Here is a 24,124-nt window from a genome sequence, read left to right on the forward strand (position 1 = left end):
AAAATAACAAAAAAAAAAAAAAAAAAAAACCAATGGTGGCCTGGTAGGATGCAAGGGATTAGTTCAATTTCTTTATATCTGTTGAGACTTGCTTTGTGATTGAGTATATGGTCAGTTTTGGAGAATGCTCTGTGAGGTGCTGAGAAGAAGGTGTGTATTTGTGTGTGTTTGGGTGTAATAAAATTAAATATCTGTTAGGTCTATTTGGTTCATAAAATCTGTTAGCTCCAGTATTTCTCTGTTTAGTTTTTGTCTGGATGATCAGCCCATTGGTGAGAGTGGTGTATTGAAGTCTCCCACTGTCAATGTGTGAGGGTTGGTGTGTGATTTAAACTTTAGTGGTGTTTCCTTTACAGATACGGGTACTCTTTCATTTAGGGCATGGATGTTATGAATTGAAAGATCATCGTGGTGGATTTTCCCTTTGATGAGTATGAAATCTTCTTCCCCATCTCCTTTGATTAATTTTGGTTCAAAGTCTATTTTGTTAAATATTAGGATATACCACCTTGTTTCTTAGGTCTATTTGCTTGGAAAATCTTTTTCAACCTTTTTCTCTGTGGTAATTTCTATCTTTGACGTTGAGGTGTGTTTCTTGTATGTAACAGAAGGAATGGAGCCTGTTTTCACATCTGTTCTTTTAGTCTCTGTCTTTTTATTGGGGAATTGAGTCTTGATATTGAGAGATATTAATGGCCAATGATTGTTAATTACTGTTATTTTGTTGTTGGTAGTGGTAATGGTAATAGAGTGTGTGTGTGCACCCTTTTGGTTTATCTGGTGTGAAACTATTTATTTCCTGTGTTCTCATGGGTGTAGCTACCCTCCTTGGGTTGAAGTTTTCCTTTTAGTACTTTCTGTAGGGCTTGATATTTGTTTAAATTTGACTTTAGAGTCTGCAGGACATCTGTCCAGGCCCTTCTGGTTTTTAGAGTCACCATTAAAAAGTCAGGTGTCATTCTAATAGGTCTTCCTTTACATCTTGTTTGGTCTTTTTCCCTTGCATCTTTTAATATTCTTTCTTAGTGTTTTGATTATTATATGGTGAGGGGACTTCCAATCTATTTTGTGTTCAGTATGCTTCTTGTATCTTTTTTAGGTTAGTAAGTTTTTCTTCTCTTATTTTGTTTAAAATATTTTCTGTCTGGGCGGTGGTGGCACACGCCTTTAATCCCAGCGCTCAGGAGGCAAAGGCAGGCAGATCTCTGTGAATTCAAGGATAGAAACCCTGTCTTGAAAAACCAAAAATAAATAAATAAATACTTTTTCTGTGTAGGTTGATGGTGGTGTACATCTTTAATCCCAGCACTCCAAAGGCCAAGGCAGGCAGATCTCTGTGAGTCTGGTCTCCAAAGAAAGTTCAAGGACAGAAGAGCTGTTATACAGAGAAACCCTGTCTCAAAAAAACAAAAACAAAATTTCTGGACCTTTGAGCTGGGATACTTCTTTTCATATTATTCTTAGATTTGATCTTTTCATGATGTACCAGATTTTCTGGATGTTTTCTTTCAGGAATTTTTTAGATTTAACATTTTCTTTGACCTATCTATCTGTTTCTTCTATTGTATCTTCAAAGCCTGAGACTCTCTTCTTCCCATGTCCTGCATTCTGTAGCTCCTGTTCACTTACCCCGGTCTTCCTTTTCCAGAATTCCTTCAGTTTATTTATTTTTTTTTTTGTTGCTTCTATTTCCATTATTGAGTCTTGAACAATTTTATTTGTTTCCTTCTATTGTTTTTTCTTGGTCTTTTAAAAGGGATTTATTAATTTCCTCTTTACAAACGACTTTCATTATAAAGTTGGTTTTAAAGTTGTCTTGTGCTTCAGCTGTGTTGGAATATCCAGGGCTTGCTGTTATTGAATAGCTGGGCTCTGGTGGTGCCATGTTGTCCTGGCTGTCATTGATTGTGTTCTTACACTGGCATCTAGGCATCTGGGTTTGGGGAAATTATAGGTCTAGGTGCCGATTTCTGAGTTTGTCTTTGTTGTACGGATGTTTTGTTCCTTGGTTTCTGTTTCTTCTCTAGTCTTCTGGCCCAAGTGGCCTATGGTTGAGTAGAGGGTCTCCATCAGAGTTGGGGCTGGACTTCTGGTGACCAGGTGGCCTCTGATGTAGCAGAGGGTTCTCTGCAGCAGTTCAGAGCCAGGATATGGTGACAAGGAAGGAGTGGTGATTGGCATATGCTGGGTGGGCACACTGACAAGGAGGGAAGGGGAGGTTTGGGGTAGAGTGGATAGGAACTGAAAGTGTTGGCAGTATGATGGTGGGGGATAGGACATTTAATTGGGGCTCTGGTTTTCCACCTGGCCTCTGGTGAAGCAAATGGTTTCCGCTGTAGTTGTGGGTTCAGGGGTTTTCTTGATTACTTTCCACTTAATTTTTTGGAGGCAAGGACTCTCACTGAGCTTGGGGCTCATCAGTTTGGCTAGATGTAATGGGCCTGTGAGTTTTGGGGGTCACCTGTTTCTGCTTCCCCGCTCCTGATCCCAGTACACACAACACTTAGCTTTTTATGTGGGTGCAGTGTCCCACACTCAGTTCCTCATGCCTGCGTAGCAGTATCTTTTATTGACCCATCTCCTGAGCCTTTTCATTCATTTATTTGGTTATTTAGAGACATTGCCTTACCATGTAGCCCAGGCTGGCCTTCAGCTGTTCAGTCTCCTGTCGTAGCCTACTGGGCACTGTTACTATAGGTGTGTATCACCCTTTTCTCTGTTTTACCATTGCAAATAGGTTTACAGTAAATAACATTGTGTACACAGTGTTGGGTCTCAAACCCTGGACGAATGACTGGCTGTGGTGCTTATTTAACATATCAGAGCGACCTGGCTGCCAGATTCTCTCAGCATCCTTGGTCCCTACCTGTAGCATACCCTGCCCCCTACCCTGTACTCTCCAGCCCAGGGGCTGGGCTGCCCTTCCCTATATAATCCAACCATTTGGTTACTTGGCCCCTTTCGTCTACCCTATACCTTCCTGGCTTCTTGGTCTGGCTTTCCCTTCCCTCCCTCACCACATGACCCATCTCAGCCTGTTCATGTCCACTCTGGACTCTCCCAGATGCTCCTTCCTCTGCCTATGCTCTTCCTTTATCTCCAATAAACCTTCTCCTCTACCATACCTAGGAGCAGCCATCCTTCCTTTTTTATTTCTTTTTTCATTCACACACTAGTATGTCTTTCTTGTTCTTTTGAATTGCTTTGAGATAATTTCTCAAGATTCTGAGACCAGACCTGCCTAAAATATATGTTTATATCCTGCTAAAGAATCAATAAGTGAAAACAAATGGTACCATGATTTAATTTTTTTTAACTAAAATTTTAGCCTTTTTAAAATGTTTGCCTTCCTGTCTTGCCACCTCTAGTCAGACACCACTTTGTGTTGTTTCAGGAGAGACATCCTCTTTGATTACGAGCAGTATGAATATTATGGGACATCGGTAAGTAGGAATAGACCTAACGCACTGCAAAGTTCTGACTCTAGGGGGCAGTGTCCTAGAATGTAAGAGAGCAAAGGTTTTACAGCCAGAAGAATCTGGCTTGAGCTGCATCTCCCCAACTTGTACCTTTGGGTACTGCATCTCTGAGCTGTCCACTCCTCCTCCTCTAGAAACTGAATAGAATGGGTGCTTCCCAGTGTACTCTGATGGTTCACCTTATGTTTCTATTTATTTACTAACTTGTGGTGGAACAAAAGTGATACATGCTCAGTAGAAATCAAATTTTTTTGAGACAAGGACCTCTTATACAGCTCTGATAGCCATGAGCTCCTGGCTTCAAGTGACCCTCCTGCCTCCCTGGGAATGTAGTTATACATTACTGTGCCTACCAAGATTAAAGACCATAGTGGATTCCTTTTGCTTCCTGGGAGCCTTGACATGAGCTGTTCTGCTTTGCTGTGTCCTTCCCACTGTGGTGACTGAAACTGCAATCCAAGATAAATCCTTCCCCCTTTGTGAATAATAATAATTGCTGGTTTTCCTCTCGGCTTTTGTAGTGCTAGGGATCAAACCTAGCCCTCAATTGTTGCTAGAAAGGTGCTCACCAATGAGCTACCCTCCGACACTTTTCCAGTTAGTTTTTAATTCTTGAATCAAGCAAAATTTCATTTCATAAAGTAAAGCCAGGCATGGTGGCGCATACCTTTAGTCCCAGCACTCAGGAGCCAGAGGCAGGCAGATATCTTGAGTTTGAGGCCAGCCTGGTCTACAGAGTGAATTCCTGGGCAACTGGGACTACAAAGAGAAACCCTATCTCAGAGAGAAAGTGTGTTTTCTCTGTGCTTTACATTCTGAATTTTGAACTTTTCTGGGCTGCTCTCAGATTGTGCCTCACAGCCATAGTGGTCTCAAGCATCTAATCAGCCAGAAGTTCCAGAGGAACCAAGCGTGCTCCACAGGGTGGTGCAGCAAAGCTAGAATGTTGGGCAAGATGGATGTGTTGAATACTGCTTATTTTGTCTTGTTTTTGCGTGTTGGGTGTGCCCACTCAAGTAGAGAGCACCTCCACTCCTCTCAGAGGCAGTTGCTCAGGTAGTCTACCCTCATGCCATGTAGCTGCCGGCAGCTGTTCTTTATGTTCATCATCAAAAATACAAAGTAATGGAGCTAGGGAGACGGCTCAACAAATAAGAGCAGCAAGTTCTCTTAGAGAGGACCCGGGTTTGGTTCCCAGCACCTCATGGCAGCTCACAGCTGTCCATGATCCAGGTCCAGATAGCTGTCTCCTTCCCCTGTCCTCTGTGGGCACCAGGCACACATGTGCTGCACAGACACATGCAGGCAAACAGATAATTAAAAATACAGATTAAGTTGGGTGTGGTGGCTGTTTAGTTAGGGTTACTATTGCTATGATGAAACACCATGACCAAAGAAACTGGGAGAGGAATGGGCATCACTGAGGGAAGTTAGGGCAAAGACTCAAAACAGGAATTTAGGAGCTGGAGCTGTTGCAGAGGCCATGGAAGAATGTTTACTCCTCATGGTTTGCTCAACCTGCTTTAGAATACACAGACCAGGGATAGCCCCATCCACAATGAGCTAGGCTCTCTCTTATCAATCCCTAAATAAGAAAATGCCCTATAGGCTTGTGGATCTTACTGAGGCATTTTCTCAATTGAGGCTTCCCTCCTTTCAGAGGACTTTAGTTTATGCTAAACTGCCTTAACAATGGCATAGTAGCACACACCTTTAATCCCAGTGTTTAGGAGTCTGAAGCAGGCATATCTCTGAGTTCAAGGCCTGACTGATCTACCTAGCAAGTTCCAGGCAATCCAGAGCTATATAATAAAACTTACCTCAAAATAAATAAGTAATCTGTATTAATATCTGTGTGAGAAGATTAAACTGTAGAGTTACAGTGGCACATCTGATTTTTAAATAGAATTTAGTGTGGAAAGCCTGTGGCTAGGCTCTGTTAGTGTTGTCCAGAATTTAGGGCCTTCAGTAGCTCTAGAAGGTATATGGTTCTTAGCATATGTTAATTTGACTTAAGATTTTTCTGTTTACTTTTTGATAGTGCAAAAGTGATAGATGCTCAATACAAATCAAATTTGTTTTCAATAAAAATTCTGTATTCAGTCTTCAAATTTGGCTCTTAGACCTTGGACTCTTGATGTTATATTTCCCTTGTCTCCTTTGTAGTCAAGGTTTGCCATCCTTTGACTATCTGCTCAGCCCTTGCAGTGGGTTAGGGAGGGAACTGACAAGCTTAGAAACAATGTCTGACTTTCTCCAGACAAGTGGACAAGTCCCTTGAAATTGTTCTCTCCGGAAGATATGTTCACACTAAGTGTGCTGGTCAGATACCTTCGCAATCTCTCACCACTCAGCCTGCTTACCTCTTCTGTCCCCGAAAGACTTTAAGGGGGAGTCCAGAAAGCCCTCCCACTTTAATGTCCTGGTGACCAGTACCAGAGCCCTGCCTCATCTGGCCTCTCTGGGGATGAACTGGAGGCTGCCTCCAAGCAGGAAGGATGCAGGTGCAGTCAGTGTGGACAGTCAGACAACAGGGCCTCCGGACCTATGTTCTCATCCTAGCCTTGAGATCATCTATAAGTGCACAGAGGTCTCTGCACAGTGCTGTGCCTGGGCTCCCCGCTGGGTGGCACTTTCTTTCCACTCTTCGTTTGCTACGTGATGAAAGCACAGATACAAGTGACTTTAGACGGCAGAGACTAATGTTGGGGTCACTGGAATTACTCGGTCTCCCTTCTTTCACTCTGATGGGGACTTTTTCCTCGCATACCAGAAAGAAGCCTGAGTACCCTGATCTGCAGGCCTTGGCTGGGCTCCTTGACTTAGAACTGTCCCATTGTAGTGCCCCTTCTGTGAACTCAGTGACTTGGCTTCAGACTTTTCTGCTTCCTTGCAGTCAGCCATGGTGATGTTTGACCTGGCATGGATGATGTCCAAGGACCTGAATGACATGCTATGGTATGTAGTACACACACACACACACACACACACACACACACATTCTTGTACACTCTGCAGCATCCATGTTGGGAGTCGTGCCACCAGCAAACGTCAGTGTCACATGACAGCCCTTTGCTTCCACCAGGAATGTTAGGTACAGGCCCTCCCTGGAATAATTTATAACCCTAGGTTTCTTGGGGTTGAGTGTGAAGCTAGGAAACTCATACAACCTTACAGAGAATAGTGGGGCTCCAGTGCAGCTCCTGTCTCCACCCTAATGCTTAGTCTTCTGTCCTATAAGTACTTTAACTTGAAGTTTGAGTAAGATAGTTCTATTAGACATCCTTGCTGCCCTGGCACTGGTACAATCCAGTGCAGAATTGTCCCTGCCTGCTGTTTCTCTTTGGAGACTGCAACCAGGGCCTTGAACACACAGACCAATGGGCCTGCCAGTCACTGCCAACTCGGTTAATCTAGAAGTAAAATCTGGTCTTTATTCATGAGAAGCAGCATGTAAGTCTGACCTGGCTCCACTTCCTTGGCCCTTTGTTTGTGGTCCTTGTTTTCTGTGCAGTCTGCCAAGGCCCCTCGGCTCTGATCACCACTGTGATAGTTAGACAGGTCTACAAAGAACCAGGATAGACTAGGACTTTGCAGGGCCACCTCTAAGCACAAGGGTGCTCCACCATTCTTCAGATGCAAGGATGCTGCTCTATTGCCTCACCAGGTCTCAGCTCTCATTCTTACACTCTGTGCCATTACTTGGCCACTTGCCCACCCACTGCCCCAGTCAGGTCGCTTAGTGCTGAGTACTGAGTTGGAGTCTAACATGAAAAGATCCTACAGTTAGGTGAGGCAGGGCTCCTGTACCAGTGGCCACATTGCTTTGGTATTCAAGCTAAATTAGTTTCCTACTAAGCTGGTAGCAACCAGTCTTGACAAGAGCTGGAGAGGGCTGGGCCTGGGAATACGCAGTGTACCTTACATAGGATACTTCTTTTACTGGATGGATGGCCTAATGCCTTCTTGTCTGACCCATGATGGGTTCTTTAGGTCACTTGTTTACACTGGTGGCTTCTGTCTGGCCCATTTATACTTTATGTCTACCTAAGCTTTGCCCTAGAACTGGAAGCCTAACCTTATGGAAAAACCTTGTGTAAGATATCCTGTTTATTAAGATGTAAGGCACAATTTCAAAATGTCAGTATTTCAAAGTCAAATATTTCAGTAGAAAAGAAGCCCGAAGATTGATAGTTTACAGATCCTGGGGTGGGCACGGTGAGTTGGGAGGCCATACTAGCAAGACACTGCTGGGAATGTCGAGCCTGGGTTGTCCCTCGTGTCAGCTGGCTCCATGGCACATAGCCTACCAAGCACAGGCAGCTTATGGCTGACCGTCATTCATCTTCTGCTTTTCTTCCAGGTGGGCCATTGTTGGACTGACGGACCAGTGGGTGCACGACAAGATCACTCAGTAAGGAAGATGCACTCAGTTTGGGGGACAGTTCTGTGCTATGTGGCAGCCCCTGAGTTTGTCATGAGGAGATGGGAGGCAATGTCATTGAAAAGCTTATGGAGAAGGGTAGCTCTTCTCCTTGCCTGGGCTCTTGGACACAGTAGCAGTTCTCTGTCTTTACTTCTGACCTAGCTTGGCCTCTTTATCACCCTGTGAAGTCCACTGGGTGGAGCCAACAATGGGAAGGACTTGTTTGACTTCATTATTCTGTATCCTAGAGGCAGGTAATAAGAAGTAGCCCATGCATGTTAGAGGTTCGGGGAGACGTGGATGCATGGAAGAAGTAAGGAAAGAGAAAGTGAAGGCTTAGGGGTCCTGGCAGGGAGAGAATGGGTTTGCTCTCAAAAGGTAAGCAGGGTTAAGAAGGGCTGGTCCTCTGTGAGTGTGGTGTGCTCCCTTCTGCTGTACTCTATGAACTGGGGAAAGTAATAGCTCTCTGCCTCCCGTAGGCAGTTCAGCCTCCCAGATACCAAGTAGGACATGAATGAACAGACCAGGCCTGCGGTTCTAACCCTCTTCAGGAGACCCCACGAATGTCTCTCAGCATCGCCTTCAACTGCTCACCTTCTTCCTTGCGCAGTTTTCGGCATCCCCCACTGTGTATAAGGCCTTCTAGATAGCCCAGGAAGTTTAAAGAACTCAAGCTGAAGTCACAGTTCTGTTGCTTGGGTTGCCTCTTTGAGCCAGCCTCCGGCCTTGCTCTGCCTCAGTCCTTCCCTGTTAAGGATGGCGTGGAAGCGTTAGGAAGATGGTTCGGCAGTAAGAGCGCCTGCTGCTCTTATGGAGGACTTGAGTTCAGTTCTCAGCACGGCACCCGTGTTGGGAGGCTGCAGGCTACAGACACCTTAAAAATAAAGTTTTGTTTAAAAAGGATGGCATAGGGAAAGCATATAAGTGACATTTAGAAGTGATAGTGCATACAGCATTAGGAACTTCCCCTGCTGGTGGCCTCAGATGAGACCTTCTTGTCACCATCGTGGTTTGTAGCTCATCCCAGTGGGGTCTGCCTACCCCGTCTGCACTTGCTGGTGATACATGTGCTGGTCTACTTTCTGTGTGGATCATTGTTATGGGGCTTTAATTGCTTGTATGGCTAATAGCCAGCCCCCTCCATGATGCTCACAAAAGGTGTCTTAATACCTCAAGATGGGAGATAGCCTGGCCAGAGGCTACCCTGCCCTTCTTTCTCTGTTGTCAATCCCTGGCTGGCTGGTTTATACCTAAACAAGCTTCCTCGGTCCTCATTCAGGAACAGCTGTTTGGTGGGGAGGCTCCTGAGTTGGGGAAAGAGCTGGCTCAGCCTGTCATGCTTTCTTCCAGAATGAAGTATGTGACTGACATTGGTATCCTGCAACGTCACGTGTCCCGGCATAACCACCGGAATGAGGCGGAGGAGAACACGCTCTCTGTAGACTGCACCCGGATCTCTTTTGAGTATGAGTATCTTTGCAGCTCGGCGCCTTGGGTCCGAGGCAGCACTTGCCACTTGCGTGTTGCTCAGTAGGTGCTTTCTGCTCCATCACTATGGTGATAGATCTGTCCCTGTCCTCCTATAAGCAGTGTGTTTATGGTATAATTGCTGGCCACAGATCGTATCTGGGTCATGTGGGAGGCTACTGAGAGCTGAAGCAAAGTGGACAGCTTTGCCCAGTCCCTAGGCCCCAGGACTGGGAAGGAGGGGCACTGATGAGGACAAGAAACACCAAGTATCCAATGGAGCAGTAGCAAGGCACCAGCAAGACTACAGAGTTAGCCTGATCCCTGTAGAGGAGACCCTGTGATGGGGTCCGTGTGTACTCAAGGGGCTGTAGTTGGTGAAGGGCCAGTTCAGGAAGGGGTGGAGAAAGGGCTTTAAGAATAGGGAGAGTTGGGCTGGGGTAGGCAGACCGTGGCAACAGACCAAAATAGTGACCTGGGCTGCTTACTCTGCTTCTCATGGTATATGGGGCTGTGACCATAGTAGCTGGCTTTCAAACTCTGCATCTTGTCTGTCAAAGAGAGAAAATGGTGCATGGTGCAAGTTTAGGTGCCCCCTCCATGAATCAGGCAGCTCTGGTCTCTGCCGCTCTCAAGCAGCCCCCAACATAGATACGCAGAAAGGCCCCAACAAAAGGTTCCCACAAACAGGGCTGTCCATTAAGAATTCTGGGTGGGTCCATACCAGCCGAAGGATATAAGCCACTGGTGGCTCCAAGCAGGTAGTGGGCAGTGGGTACCACATGTGCTCCTTGACCTTGGACCCAGCCTCCGCCTGGTGCTGTACCAGCACTGGTCCCTCCACGAAAGCCTGTACAACACCAGCTACACTGCAGCCAGGTTCAAGCTGTGGTCTGTACACGGGCAGAAGCGACTCCAGGAATTCCTTGCAGACATGGGGTGAGTGACTGCCCTGCCCTGTAGCTGTGACTTACTTGGATGTGTAGTACAGCTCCTCCTCCATGTCCTGGTATGTGGTCTGAATGCAGTGTCAGGGCACCCCTGGCGGGCATGCACTGTGACCCCATGAAGCTTCTCCCTGCTGGTGGTGTCTGAGTCTCATTCACACAAATGTTCTCTCCAGGCTTCCACTGAAACAAGTGAAACAGAAGTTTCAGTCCATGGACGTCTCCTTGAAGGAGAATTTGCGGGAAATGATTGAAGAATCTGCAAATAAATTTGGGTAAATGCTTTTCTGGATTGTGCCTCTTAAAGATAGGGCTTCTGCTTTAGCTGTCCACCTAGACTGATGCAAAGATAAGAACAAACCCCAAGAATGTACAAACTATTATGACTAACTCAAACTTGACTGTTTCTGAAGTTTTGAGATCTTGGATTCAGTTCTTTTTGGACTGAAAAGATGGAGAGATGGCTCAGTGGTTAAGAACACTGACTACTCTTTCAAAGGAACTGGGTTTAATTCCCAGCACCTACATGGCAGCTCACAACTGTGTGTAACTCCAGTTCCTGGATTTCCAACGTTCTTATAAAAAAAAAAAAAAATACAGGCAGGCAAGACACAAATGCACATAAAATGTAAGTAAATATTTTTTTTTTCTTAAAGTGCGCACTGCCCTTCCAGAGGACCTGAGTTCCAGTTCCTGGCATCGTGGCCAACGGCTCATAATTACTTGTAACTCCAGCTCCATGGGGATTTTATATCCTCCTCTGGCCTCTTTGGGCATATATGCACATAGACATACATTCACATAATAACTTTACAAAAAATATTTAAAAAATAAACTAAAATGCACTTTTTTAAAACTGCCCTTAATGTTTAGAGTTTTTCTTTCTTTTTTTTTTTTTTTTTTTGAGATCGGGTCTCCATATAGTCCTATATATATCTTAGAATTTAGAATTTATTTGTAGATTCAGACTCACAGAGATCCACCTGCCTCTGCCTCCTGAGTGCACCACACGCCTGGCATGTGTAAGATCTTTAAATCCCTGGACTGTGATGTAGACAGACTACTGGAATCAGAAGTCAGGCACCACTGAGGCCCTGTGCCTGGGGGCTCCTGCCTGGCCAGCTAACATTAGGACACAGACAAGCATCCTGCTCACCTCAGGCCTGATGGGTATGTACTACTCATCCCTAGGCCAGCCAAGAACTGAGGTCCGGACAGTGGGCTGCAGGGGCTGGGTGTTCTAGTCTACCTCACCCTCTAAGCATTGATCACATTCTTGGGGACCTGTGAGGAGCTTTAGGGTGATCTGTTGATCTGGACAAGTTGAGAGTGACAGCCACATTGCTTCCTCCCTTGACAGGATGAAGGACATGCGTGTGCAGACTTTCAGCATTCATTTTGGGTTCAAACATAAGTTCCTGGCCAGCGACGTAGTCTTTGCCACCATGTCTCTGATGGAGAATCCTGAGAAGGATAGCTCAGGGACAGAACACTTCATCCAGGCTCTCGATAGCCTCTCCAGGTAATGGGCATGATCCAGGCAGTCATCCTTTGGCCCTAGTGCCACACTGCACGGAAGATCAATCACAAGGATGCCCTGGGCATGAGAATGGCTCTCCTACGGCAACCACAGAGAGCAAGCTGTTGTTCCTAAGCTGCTGGCCCTGCTCCAGGTTCATTACTTCTTGGGTCCCTTTTTGTATTTTTTTTGAGATAAAGTCTCTGTAGCTCAGGCTGGCATCACATTTAACACATAGCCCAGGCTGGCCTCAAATTCATGGTCCTTTTGCCCCACTCAAGAGCTGGAATTGAGTCTTTTCATTCCCTTTTTGATTGTCTTCTTTTCTCTTATGCTTTCTGACTCTGTTAAGACATTGTTATTCACTCCTGTTTTTCTTCTAATTCTTCATTTTTAATTCTTTTACTTCTAATTCTCTGGTTTGTTAATATATCTTGAAGTAGGACATTCCAGTTTTGGGGTTTTGGAGTTGTGACTTTCTGGTACATTTGTATGTCAAAGGTGATCTTATTCTGCTCCTCATTTTGTTATTTGTTGATTTTTGCTTGTTTGTTTAGTTTGTTTGTTTACTTGCTAGTTTGTTTTGAGGGTCTCACTGTGTACCCCTGGTTGGTCTAGAACTAGCTTTATAGACCAGACTGGCCTCAAAGTCACAGACATTTGCTTGTTTCAGCCTCCCAAGTTCTGGGATTAAAAGCATGCACCACCATATTCAGCTTGATGCTTCTCTGTTTTTAATATTGACTTCATGGGGACTGGACGATAATACTCTATTTATGTAAATATTATAAATTTAATTCCATAGATTTTTACAAAAAAGCTAAATCAGATTGCTTTTCTAACTTAATAGAATTGTTGTTTCCGTTCGTTTTGTGCAAGGACAAAAAAATATGGGACTCTGCCTTCTGAGTTTCCTCAGTTTCTTCTCTTCTCTCTTTCTAAATAAGTAGTTTTATTGAGATATAGTTCTTTTCTTATTAAAAGTATATGATGCAACCATAAGTAGTGGTGCCTACTTGTAATCTCAGAACTCAGGAGGTGGAGGCAGGAACCTCAAAAGTTGAAAAATAGCCGGTTTGGGCAATATAGTGAGATCCTATCCTAAAAAAACAACACACATGTACAGCATACCCCAAAGAAAAGCATGCACGACAGCCCTCCTAGCCCTGAGCAACTGCTTCTGAAGATTGCTCTCCTGAGCTTTTGTATGATGTGCAGTGTGTAGTTCTTCACATCTGGCTTCTTTCACTTAGTGTAGTGGTTATTGTGTCTATGCTATGGCTTATATAAGGACTTCTCTTTGTTGTAAATCATATTCCACTGGATGAATATACCACATTTTATGTGCCATTTCATTAGCTGATAGTCGTGGGTTTTTCTTCCTTCTGACGATCTTCTGTAATCTTGTACAGGTTTTTTTGTAGTTGTACTTTCACGTCTTTTGCTGGAGTGGAATTGTGGGGTTATGTGTGCTCTTGGTTTAACCTTCTGAGGAACTGCCAGGCTGTTTTCCATGATAGCTGCTCCAGTCCCAGCAGCAGTGTAGGAAGGATGCAGTTTCTCCGTCTTTACCAACACTTGTGGTCTGTGATTTGAAGTGGTTTGTGACTGAGGCTAATGATTTAGAGCATCCTTCCATGTGCTGATGGGGATGGGGCCATTTGTGCAGCTTGTCTGAAGTGCTACGGTCTATTCAAATCTTCCATTTGTAAGTTAGGTATTAATTTTGATGGTGTCCAGATCATCTGATTTTCCTTTTGCTTCTTGTGCTTTGGGTGTTGTTAAGGATCCATTTCTAAATCCAAATCACAAAAATGTCACAATTTTTTTTCTGTTCCGTGTATTATAATTTTAGCTCTTACACTGAGTATGTGACTCTTTGGAGGTTAATTTTTGTGGTTAGCACAAAAAGGCATACAACAACTTTATTCTTTTTAAAACTTTATTCCTACATTTATTTATTGTCTGTGCACGTGGATACCACAGTATGTGTGCCTGAGGTCAGAGGACAACTTGCAGGATTTGGTTCTTTCCTTCCACCATATGGGTTCCAGGATTGATCTCAGGTCATCGGGTTTTTTGTTTTTGTTTTTAAAATAATTTATTTAAGGGGCTGGAGAGATGGCTCAGTGGTTAAGAGCATTGCCTGCTCTTCCAAAGGTCCTGAGTTCAATTCCCGGCAACCACATGGTGGCTCACAACCATCTGTAATGAGGTCTGGTGCCCTCTTCTGGCCTGCAGATATACACACAGACAGACTATTGTACACATAATAAAAATAAATATTTAAAAAGTAATAGTAATAATTTATTTAACTTTATTTTATTTGCATTGATGTGAAGGTGTCACATAGGATACCCTGAAACTGGAGTTACAGACAGTTGTGAACTGCCATGTGGGTGCTGGGAATTGAACCCAGGTCCTCTGGAGGAACGGCAGTGCTCTTAACCACTGAGCCATCTCTCCAGCCCCCAGGTCATTGGGTTTTATACTCACTAAGCCATCTCAATGACTTCCAACTTTATTTTGTTAATGTAGACACCTACCTTTCCTAGGAATATTTGTTTTTTAAATTTTTTTTCTTCTACCATTGAATTATTTTAACACTTGTGTTAAAAATCAGTTGGCCATAAGCATAAAGATGTTTTTTAGACTGTTGGTTCTCTTCCATCATCTAAATGTTAACCTTATGCCAGCACCACATTGTTTTGATTACTGTAACTTTGTAGCAAGTTTGAAACTAGAAAGCATGACTTCCATTTTTTTCTTTAAAGGATTATCTTTGCTATTCTAGGTAACTGGAATTTAACCTTGGGATCAGCAGCCAGTAGTCCCTGAAGAAGTCTTCCATTACTATTTTCCATTCCTGTTTTCAATCTGTAGATCCCTCAGTTTCAAGCCCAGGTCTTGAACTTGATATGTAGCTAAGAATGACCTTAAATTTCTAATCCTCCTGACTCTTCCTCCCAACCACTGGGATTACAGGCATGCACTGCTTCACTTGGCTGAATGTTGCCTGATTAACTTTATACTCACTTCGTGAAAAATTTGAAGTATTATTCTTGTGTGTATACGAGCATGGTGGGTGGAGATGTGTATGGAAGACAGCTCTGTGGAGTCTGTTCTCTTCCAATTCTGAGAATCGAGCTCAAGTTGCCAAGCTGGTGCAGAAAGCACCTTTATTTCCTGAGTCATCTCATCAGCCCCATCTCTTGGTAATTTTGACATAAATGTTTGTATGTTTTCTCATTGCTACCACATAGAGATACAAGCAATTTTTGTGTATTTGTCATGTACCCTGTGCCTGCAGCCTTGCTGCACTCATTAGTCTGACATTTTTGTGGACTCTTTGAGCTTTTGGATGGGAAAGATCACATACAGGTCAGTCCTCCATCAGCAGTGTAATCCTGCGCATGCTATCTGCCTGTGCCTTTCCTCTTGCTTTTTAATGCTGGGGTTACACCGAGAGTCTTACACATGTGCTGCCTGAGCACATACTCAGCCCCATTCTTTCATTTTCTTACCGTTCCTCTCCTGCTCTCTTGTCCACTGTCCTTTTAAAGGGCAGTGTAGACAGAAACTCTGGGTGGACTCTTGGAGCTACACTGCTCTGACTCTTCAATCTCTACCAAGTTCTCTGCTCTGTCGCATGGCTCTGTGTAGTTTACTGTGTCCTGTTACACTTACGTGCTGTTGAACAGGGCAGAACTCCCCTCAGTTTTGTTATCTAACATCCAGTTGCCGGAGTTTTCATTGCTTGACTCCAAGCACCCACAGTGATGCTGGCTGTGTGACAGATTGCTGTCACTTTTCTTGTATCTTGGAGTTCTTTTGTTTTCCTGCAAGTTTAGAACCTAAGTGTTTGCTTTTTATAATCTAGTTCCTCTGTATTGTTGTTTGGTTTGGTCTATTTTTTTCTAGAATTTTTTAAAATTTTATTTTACATGTATGAGTGTTTTGCCTACATATCTGTATGTGCACTACATGCATGTTTGGTGCCTACGAATGTCAGAAGAGAGCATAAGATCCCCTAGAACTGACTTGTAAACAGCTGTGGACCACCGCGTAGATACTGGGAGTCAAACTCAGGTTCTCTGCAAAATTAGATGGGACTTGTAACCAATGAGCCAACTCTCCAGCTCCTGTTTGAAGATTTAATTTAATTGCTTCCTTTATTCATGTCCATTTTCTGCCCCTTCCTCTCCCCAGTTCTCTCAATAAGTAGTCTCTTTGTGTGTGTATGTGTGTGCATGGTGTCTTCTTCATTAACTTCACTTTAGTTTTGAGACCAGCGACCTATTGTCTCTGCCTCCCCAGTGCTAGAGTTATAGGCATGTGCCCGCTGTATTTGGCTTTTTACATGGGCGCTGGGGATGGAATTCAAGTCTTCACACTCGTGTGGTAAGTACTTCTGACTGAGCCCCCATGTCATCTCTTACTCCCTCTTTCCTGGAGAGCCTGCACCTCTGCCTTCCTACCCTGGCTTGGACCTGCAGCTGCTGAAGCCTGCTGCCTGCTCTCCCCATTGTTATGTATGAGCACAATTTCAGATAACCTTCAGGGAAAGGGAGCACATGTAGTAGTAGGCATCCTGCGTCCTTTGTCACGCAATGCCCTTTTCTAATGGTCAAATGGTCTTTGGTTTCATTGAAGGTAGTTTTCTGTTGACTATAGATTCCATTGTGCCCTGTCCTACAGCAACTAACATTGCTAAAAAAAAAAAAAAAAGTGGAAGTCCTTTTGATTTTTGGTTGTTCTTGTTCTTTAATTTTTACTTGTTTATTTATCTTTCTGTGTATCTTAGGCTGCTCTCAAATTTATGATCTTCCTTTCTTGGCCTCCCAAGTGCTGAGGCTGCTGTCTGTGCCATCACACCCATTTCGATTATTGTTTCTTTGCAGTGACCAATCCTGCCCGCTGACAGATACTCTCACGATCTGTTCTAGCTCGTTTCCCCCGTTGTACTCAGTTTGCAGACAACTCACTTCAGTTCGTGGACCCCGCTCTGCAGTTCCACAGTTGCTTCTTTAGTTTCTGGACCCTCCAGCATCAGTGCTTCTTAGTCGTGTTCTGTCTTCCCAAAAAGATGTCCCGTTGTATGTTTTTGCTTTGTATTTTCCTTGGGTTTATTTCATTATGGATCTTGAGGTAGCTTTTCTTATCTTTGTTCTTTAGCGTTTGACTAAATGTTTTATTTCTTCCCAAAGTGTTCATTTCTGCCAACACTTCCTGGTTTCTGGCCTTTTTTCATAGTATCCTATTCTTGTTATAGGAAGGTTATGGTCACCCAGATCTCTCAGAACATGATGGAGTCGTTTTAGTTTCATTTGTTCTCTGACCATCTGTTTCCTTCGGGATAATTTTCTTTTTAAGGCCATAAGTTTTTCTCAAATAATCTGATATGTTTTGTATTTAGGAAGGAAACTATGGAATCTTGGCTGAGCCCTGTGTGTTTGGACATAGCTTGTTGGGCATAGAGGTTTGCTTGAAGGCCGGCCTTACTTTTCCAAAGGGCTCATTTAAAATATTCAGAGGGGAACATTCTCTTTTGGGAAAAGAAGAATAAAAGTCCCTCTGTTGGGTACATGTGGGGATCTTTACGCTTCCTTCACTGCTTGCCTAAGCCTGCACTATTGGAGCCTCCAGGTACACTCTTGGGTCCTCCCTATGGGAACCTTAGATTCCATATTGGTTTGTAGCTCAGGCTGGCCTTGGAGTTACAGTTTTCCTGAGTATGGGATTACAATGTGCACCACCATACCCATTAGTCTTCTCTTTTGATCCCAGAATCTTGAGTCTCTTACTCCAGCACTGTCTATACATATTTTTGTTCCTTCCTTTCATGTCAAGAGAGAAAGAAGATAGTTTTTGTTTTTTGTTTGTTTGTTTGTTTGTTTGTTGCTTTGTGTTTTTAAAACAGGGTTTCTCTGTGTAGCCCTGGCTGTCCTGGAACTCACTCTGTAGACCAAGCTGGTCTTGAACTCAGAGATTTGCCTGCCTCTGAGTGCTGGGATTAAAGGTGTGTGTCACCACCACCACCTGGCTGAGAAGATAAATTCTTATCCCTAAGCCCCTTCTTGAACCAGAAATCAAAGTTTATCTAACATTGGTATTTTAGCAATGGTACTCAACAAGCAGCATGTAAGCCTGTTATCTGTCCTGTTTCAGGAGTAATCTGGACAAGCTGTACCTTGGTCTGGAGCTCGCCAAGAAGCATCTGCAAGCTACCCAGCAGACCATTGCCAGCTGCCTCTGTACCAACCTTGTCACCTCCCAGGGCCCTTTTCTCTACTGCTCACTCATGGAGGTTAGGCTCCCCTACACATGCAATGCCACGCACACCTCCTAGTGACCTCCTCTGACCGTCTCTTTTCCCCTTCCAGGGCACTCCAGATGTTACACTTTTCTCCAAGCCAGCGTCCTTGAGTCTGCTCAGCAGACATCTGCTCAAGTCCTTTGTGCATTCGGTGAGGAGCTGGACGGGGTGGGGATGAGGTGGCAGCAGCATGGGTATAAGAGGACAGGTACACGGGTCAATATGGTAGGTGATGCCTGAGTTACCCACACTATTCACCAGCTGTGGGAACTGGGCATACTTCTTATTTTAACTCAACTAATCTCTAGGAACCTTCCAGTTTCCTACAAGCTCTGATATTATCACTTGTTATTCATGTCATTCAGCTGAATAGGGAGGGACACCCAGAAAGCTGTGCAACTGGGACTTAGGTTCATCTGTGGCAAATCAAGAAAAGATGGAGTCAGTCATGTAGACTTGCTTCCCAATAAAGGTTTGAATAATGTCTCTGTAGATTTGTGGCCCTATACCTTTCTTAGAACGCATTCTAACACAGTTGTTATTTAGACATGTGCTAAGCCAGCTAATAGAGGACTTCTAGGTAGGGAAGCAGAGAAGATGGCTCCTGATAACTCCAGCTGTCAGTCTGCTTCAGGATGAGGGGTAGGAGACTTACGCCAACTCAGCCAGTAAAACAACGAAGCTGACGTTCTGAAGATAACCTAGTGCTGTCTTCCTGGGCCTCGGCTCCGCAGTCTCAGCAGTCTGTGCTCACGGGTATCTTATGAAGACTGGGGCTATAGCTCAGTGGTGGAGCCTTCCTAGTGTATGTGAGGCCCTGTCAGAATATCTGATCCCCAGCCCTGGAAAGAATTCTTTTGAGAAATTTGTAAGAAACAAAACTTGTATTTGTTGTGCCCTGACTTGGTGCAAGTGAAGTGTTATGGAGGCATTGTATAGGCAGTGTAAGTGGCCTCGATGATTGCAGTGTATGCAGGGGCATGCATAGATTACAGCAGTACAGTGTTTTTATGAGAGATATGACAGTCTTGGATTCGGGTATCCGTAGAAGTCCTAGAACCAATCCCTTCACCTGCTAGGAATGACGAAAATGTCAAGATGAACTGGACCAAACGGGAGCTTTGCAGTCCTGGTGGCTTTGTTCACATCTCAGCCTCATGTATTAGTTGTGAGAAAGAGCTCTGATCCCGCACCTCCGTTTCCTCATCTGTAGAAGGCAGCCACTTCACAGGGCCTCGTCAGTTATCAGACATTGCCTCAACAGCCCCCAGCTGTCCTAGTTCACATCCTGGGTCATACCTTAGTCCTACATAAGCCAAGCAGCTAAGTGGTCACCTTGATGATGTTGTTAGAGCTGTCAGTGTGTCACTGAGAGAGACCTCACCACCTCCACCCTAACTGTGTGCAGGAGGGACCCACAAGAAGTGAGTGCATGAATGAGTTTCAAGCAGGAAGCCCTGAGAGGAAGAATAGAACAAGGCAGGGGTGCTGGGAGGGGCTCCTAGAGACCTGGAAGAGGTGATGGAAGGAAAGCCAGGGCTGAGTCCCTGAAGGCCTAGAGAGGGTGCTAAGAGGGTTGGGCCCATAGATAACTGGGAGTCAAGTTGGAATTGTCGCACATCCTCTGGTGACTGCACCCTGTAGGCATTAGGGGGAGCCTGATGGTATCAGTTTTTAGGTCCTGAGCCATGTGGCCCACGCTGCAGTGCTGAGAATGACTGTGCTGTGACTGAGAGTGCTCCTGTCTCCATAGACAAAGAATCGACGCTGCAAGCTGCTGCCCTTGGTCATGGCTGCCCCCCTAAGCATAGAGCAGGGCACGGTGACCGTGGTGGGCATCCCCCCAGAGACTGACAGCTCAGATAGAAAGAAGTGAGTAGCTTCTCCTTGCCCTGGGTGTGTCAGCGCATTGGCCCACCAGCTCTGCTGAGCCTGAGTGCCATTCGCCCTTCGTTGTCTCTCACAGGGACAGGCTTGGGAAGGGTGTTGTCTGTGGTCTGTCTCCCCACATGTCTGTCCTATACCTATAGCTTTTTTGGTCGGGCATTTGAGAAGGCAGCAGAAAGTACCAGCTCTCGGACTCTACATAACCACTTTGACCTCTCAGGTGAGTATCTCTGCCCCATGGTCACACTTCTGCCTTCATTCTCTCTAAGCCATTACAGGCCCTAGACTTAGGCAAGCTGGTAGTGACGGTACCGAGCCAGCAGCCCTCTTGGCCTACCAAAACAGTCCTCGGTGAGCTGCTCTCAGCTTGGGAGCTACAAGCCTGAATACAGCCTTACTGCCCTGCCCTGCAAATCATTTCCCACCCCTGAAAGGCAGGCTGTGATGACCCTAGAGGCCACTCATCAATCTCCCTCGAGTGGACAAGGAAACAGCACAACCTGTAGTGACCCAAGGCTGGCAGCGTGAAGAGCCCTACCTGAGGCCGTAGCACTATACCGGTGGGGCAGTCCAATATTTGTCACACTGCATGTGTTGTTTAGTCGGAGAATGGCTTCACCACATAGCAGCAGAAGACATAGTTTTGTTTTTTCATTTTTTTTTTTCATTTTTGCTATATCGTCTAAGCTGTCCTTGTTCACATAACTTTCTTGCCTCAGCCTTCTGAGTGCTGAGATTACAAGTGCTGTATCTTGTTTGTCAGTTCAGTTGAATGGTTTTGTTGCCTTGGCTTTGCTTTGTTTGTTTAGGTATTGATATTTTGTTTTTGTTGTTGTTGTTTATTTTGTTTTGTGAGGCAGGTAGCTCTGGCTGTCTTGAAGCTCCCTATGTAGATAGGGCAACCCTGAACTCAGAGATCCACCTGTACCTGCCTCTGTCTCCTGAGTGCTGGAACTAAAGGCAATACCATTGTCTTTAGCTTGTTATCTTATTTTTGAGACAGGGTCTCACTGTGTAGATGAGGCTGCCTCAAACTCATAGAGACCTTCCTGCCTTTGCCTGCCAAGTGCTGGGATTAAAGGACTGTGCCACCACCACCTGGCTACCTCAGCATTTTATCCGCATCTTTCAGAAAGGACATTACATTATCACTCTCTGATTCCCTAACACTGACCTGTATTCGGGTTGCCTGCACTGTCTCAGGCAGGCTTCTTTGTGCCAGGCAACTGTAGCCATGGCACTGTGGGGTTGGTCCATCTTGAGCACTAGCTCCTGCTTTCTGCTTGAGATATGCAGGTTGACCACAGCCCACCTTTATACACAGGGAGGGTTTGGGTTGGCAGATCCCTGGCTTCTGGGGATTGGAGAGCCTAGGTAGGGAGTGTGGAAGTAGCTGTGGTCAGTTCCTGCCTGATAGGCAAGGCTTTGCACTCCTGGGGAGTTGGCCAACAACATGGAACATCCTGCAATGCCCAAACCAGCCCTAACCAGGCTCTGGCATCATTTCATTGTGCCTGTCTGAATCTGTCTGCCCTTCAGAACAGAAGTAGTTCATATTATGTCCTCTGCAGAAGACAACGCTGAAGCTGAGGCACAGGACAAAGCAGGTCTGCTGTGGCCTGCACTAATGTGGGGACAGGCATTGATACCAGTCCCTGTCCAAGTCTGTATCAAAGCTGTCACGTGCCTTGTGTCCCCTCTGCTGGTTGACATTGTTGACCCTTCTATGCCCTGGGAGTCCTTGCAGGACAAGGCTCTGGCCTTTCCACAGAGCAGCCAGCAGGTCTGAAGTGGGAGTATAGTGGGAAAGAGATCAATTCCAGTACTGCAGAGCCTTCCAGGCCTGGCTGTGGAATGCGGTGGAGAGTTGTCGGCCTGAGGGAGGAGGGGGAGTTCGTGTACGAGGCCTTGTTTCTCACTCCTCCCCGCTCACAAGATGTTTTCCTTTCATTACTTCAGTAATTGAGCTGAAAGTCGAGGACCGGAGCAAGTTCCTGGATGCTCTCGTGTCTCTGCTGTCCTGAGGGTAAGCCAGGGTGGGCAGCCCTTGGGTCTCAAGCCGACTCCTGCTTTGTCTCCCTCAACAGAGACTTTTACTTGTGTTTCAGATCAGAGCAGGGTCTGGAGATTTTTCCCAGGAATGTCTGTCCTAAGAATTTTAGCAGGGCCACAATGGAGCACTTCTGAGAAAGCCTAATTTCATTAAGTACCTTTGACCCCTCAGAACAACCTCAAATTTTCTCTCTAATGCCCACACCATGGGGCTGCGCATCTTGTGTGATTACCCCAATGCAAGCCCCAGTGGTCACCCAGTTTCTTACAGCCACAAGCCCCAGGCTGGAGCCTACAAAAGTGGCAATCTGAGCCTTTCTGCACTCAGTCTTTAGTAAGAAAGGAAGCTATTGGCAACTACCCAGCCACAGACCATGAAATGCTGGCTCTGCGTGAGCCTTCAGCTGTGGACAGCTATCCTGAGAGGCCTACTGCATGTGGCCCAAGATGGCTCTCTTGGGAAGCCTTCACTGTTTTTCCACATGACTCCTCTTTTTGAGGAACCATGTGATTCCTATGCCTGTGTAGCCATCTCAGCCTGTTTGACCAGGCAGCCTTTCCAAGGCTCTGACACAAGAAACAGCTCAGTCTGGAGCTGCCCTGTCCTTGTTAAAGTCTGAGCTGTAGGGAACTACAGTGGCCTCATGAGTCTTAGGAACTTCATTCAATCAGAGTAGCCTAAGCATTCAAGGCCATATTAAGAAAGGTGTCTAGACTGGACCAGGAAATCCTTGGTCAGACTTTCAGGTATTCAGTAGCGATCTTGGGCTGTGTAAGTAAGTAATTAGTCCTAACTCCAAAAAGGAGCCAACAGCACCCTTAGCCCACAGGTAGCAAGTGTGTACTGGCCTGTGGGGAGCAGCCCGTGCCAGGGCCGGGTGGAGGCAGACCTCCCACGTCAGCAGCTCGGCTGTGTATGTGGCCATCCGGCAGGGCTGTAACTGGCAGGGGAAGGGGAAGAGGCTGCTAGGTCATGGGAAAGCAGTAGAGACTGACCAGGCAAGGGAGGCCCTGTACTCGAGCCACAGAGCTGCCCTGGCAGGATAAGTCAAGACCTTTCCAGACAAGGTCTACCAGGTGAGGAGGGTCCAGGTACTCTGATGGGGACAGTTGAGACTCTGTAAGAGGACAGCACACACCTCAGTAGACCTGCACACTCCCTTCACCCTGCCACGGGAGTGGCTGAAAGCAGCAGCCCAGCACACACGGGAAGGGCTTTGTTCAGTCTGTTTGATGCGTGGGGAGAAAGGATGAATTGTGTGAAACCTTTTTTTTTTTCCTTCCAGAATCTGATTTCTCCAGAAGTGACCTCCTTTTCCTTATTTATATCACCTGGCCTCTAGTAGATTGCAAGATACATTTGATGTGTGGGACTATGTGGTTTTTAATAAAATAAAATGTTTGCTCCATTCCCTGTGTGCCTACTCTGAATCTTCTTGGGATTCAAGGCAGCCTTGTTCCTGTGTGCTGCCATTCTCTGTGCCAGCAGGAAGTACAGAGACTTCTCTACTCAGCCCTAGGACCAGGTCTCCCTCACCTGCTCTCCTGGCTTCCTAATTCAATGGGCAGAGGCTGGGCTGACCCTTCAGTACCTGTGATGGCTGCTGCCCAGCAATGCCAGGAAGGACTGGACACTGCCTAATTGTATTACCCTCTTGGCCACCCCTCCACCGTGGCCTTCAGCTTACCATGCAGGGGCCTGCTCACATGCCTCGACCCTGGGCAACCTGGGTGAGCAAGGCCTGCTCACATGCCTCGACCCTGCCGGCGAGCAGGGCCTGCTCACATGCCTCGATCCTGCCGGCGTGCAGGGCCACACTGCTTTCGAGGAGGTCTGGCTGCCGAGTGATGCCTGAAGGGAAACACTGTCCCAGGCTCCTGTCAACTTTGCTCATACCCACACAGAACATTTCAGCTGTGGTGGAGCTAGAATGGTAGAGCCAACAGTCATTGTCCCTGGACAGGCGGGAAGGGGAAGAGGGGCTAGTTACTGCCTGGGCACATAGGTACTGCAGAAGCAAACATGGTAGC

The 24,124-nt window shown here is 45.7% G+C and overlaps 1 protein-coding gene across 3 annotated transcripts in view; it reads left to right on the top strand.

Annotated features, from left to right (window-relative positions):
• Cdc45 (cell division cycle 45) overlaps window positions 1–23,504 on the top strand; it is a 36,253-nt gene extending 12,749 nt beyond the window's left edge. For all 3 annotated transcript variants that reach the window (XM_050122949.1, XM_050122951.1, XM_050122950.1), the window contains 13 exons: window positions 3,395–3,443; window positions 6,376–6,437; window positions 7,843–7,893; window positions 9,256–9,375; window positions 10,180–10,311; window positions 10,496–10,594; window positions 11,680–11,841; window positions 18,007–18,145; window positions 18,222–18,305; window positions 19,908–20,026; window positions 20,185–20,261; window positions 22,001–22,067; window positions 23,380–23,504. In XM_050122949.1, the coding sequence (XP_049978906.1) occupies window positions 3,395–3,443; window positions 6,376–6,437; window positions 7,843–7,893; window positions 9,256–9,375; window positions 10,180–10,311; window positions 10,496–10,594; window positions 11,680–11,841; window positions 18,007–18,145; window positions 18,222–18,305; window positions 19,908–20,026; window positions 20,185–20,261; window positions 22,001–22,065 (1,159 nt within the window). In that variant the 3' untranslated portion in view covers window positions 22,066–22,067; window positions 23,380–23,504. The remainder of the gene's footprint in view (window positions 1–3,394; window positions 3,444–6,375; window positions 6,438–7,842; window positions 7,894–9,255; window positions 9,376–10,179; window positions 10,312–10,495; window positions 10,595–11,679; window positions 11,842–18,006; window positions 18,146–18,221; window positions 18,306–19,907; window positions 20,027–20,184; window positions 20,262–22,000; window positions 22,068–23,379) is intronic.
• The last annotated feature ends 620 nt before the right edge of the window (window positions 23,505–24,124 follow it).

This window comes from Alexandromys fortis, unplaced genomic scaffold (assembly GCF_014885135.2).
Source record: "Alexandromys fortis isolate MF-2015 unplaced genomic scaffold, M_Fortis_MF-2015_v1.1 scaffold_219, whole genome shotgun sequence".
Lineage (NCBI taxonomy): Eukaryota > Metazoa > Chordata > Mammalia > Rodentia > Cricetidae > Alexandromys > Alexandromys fortis.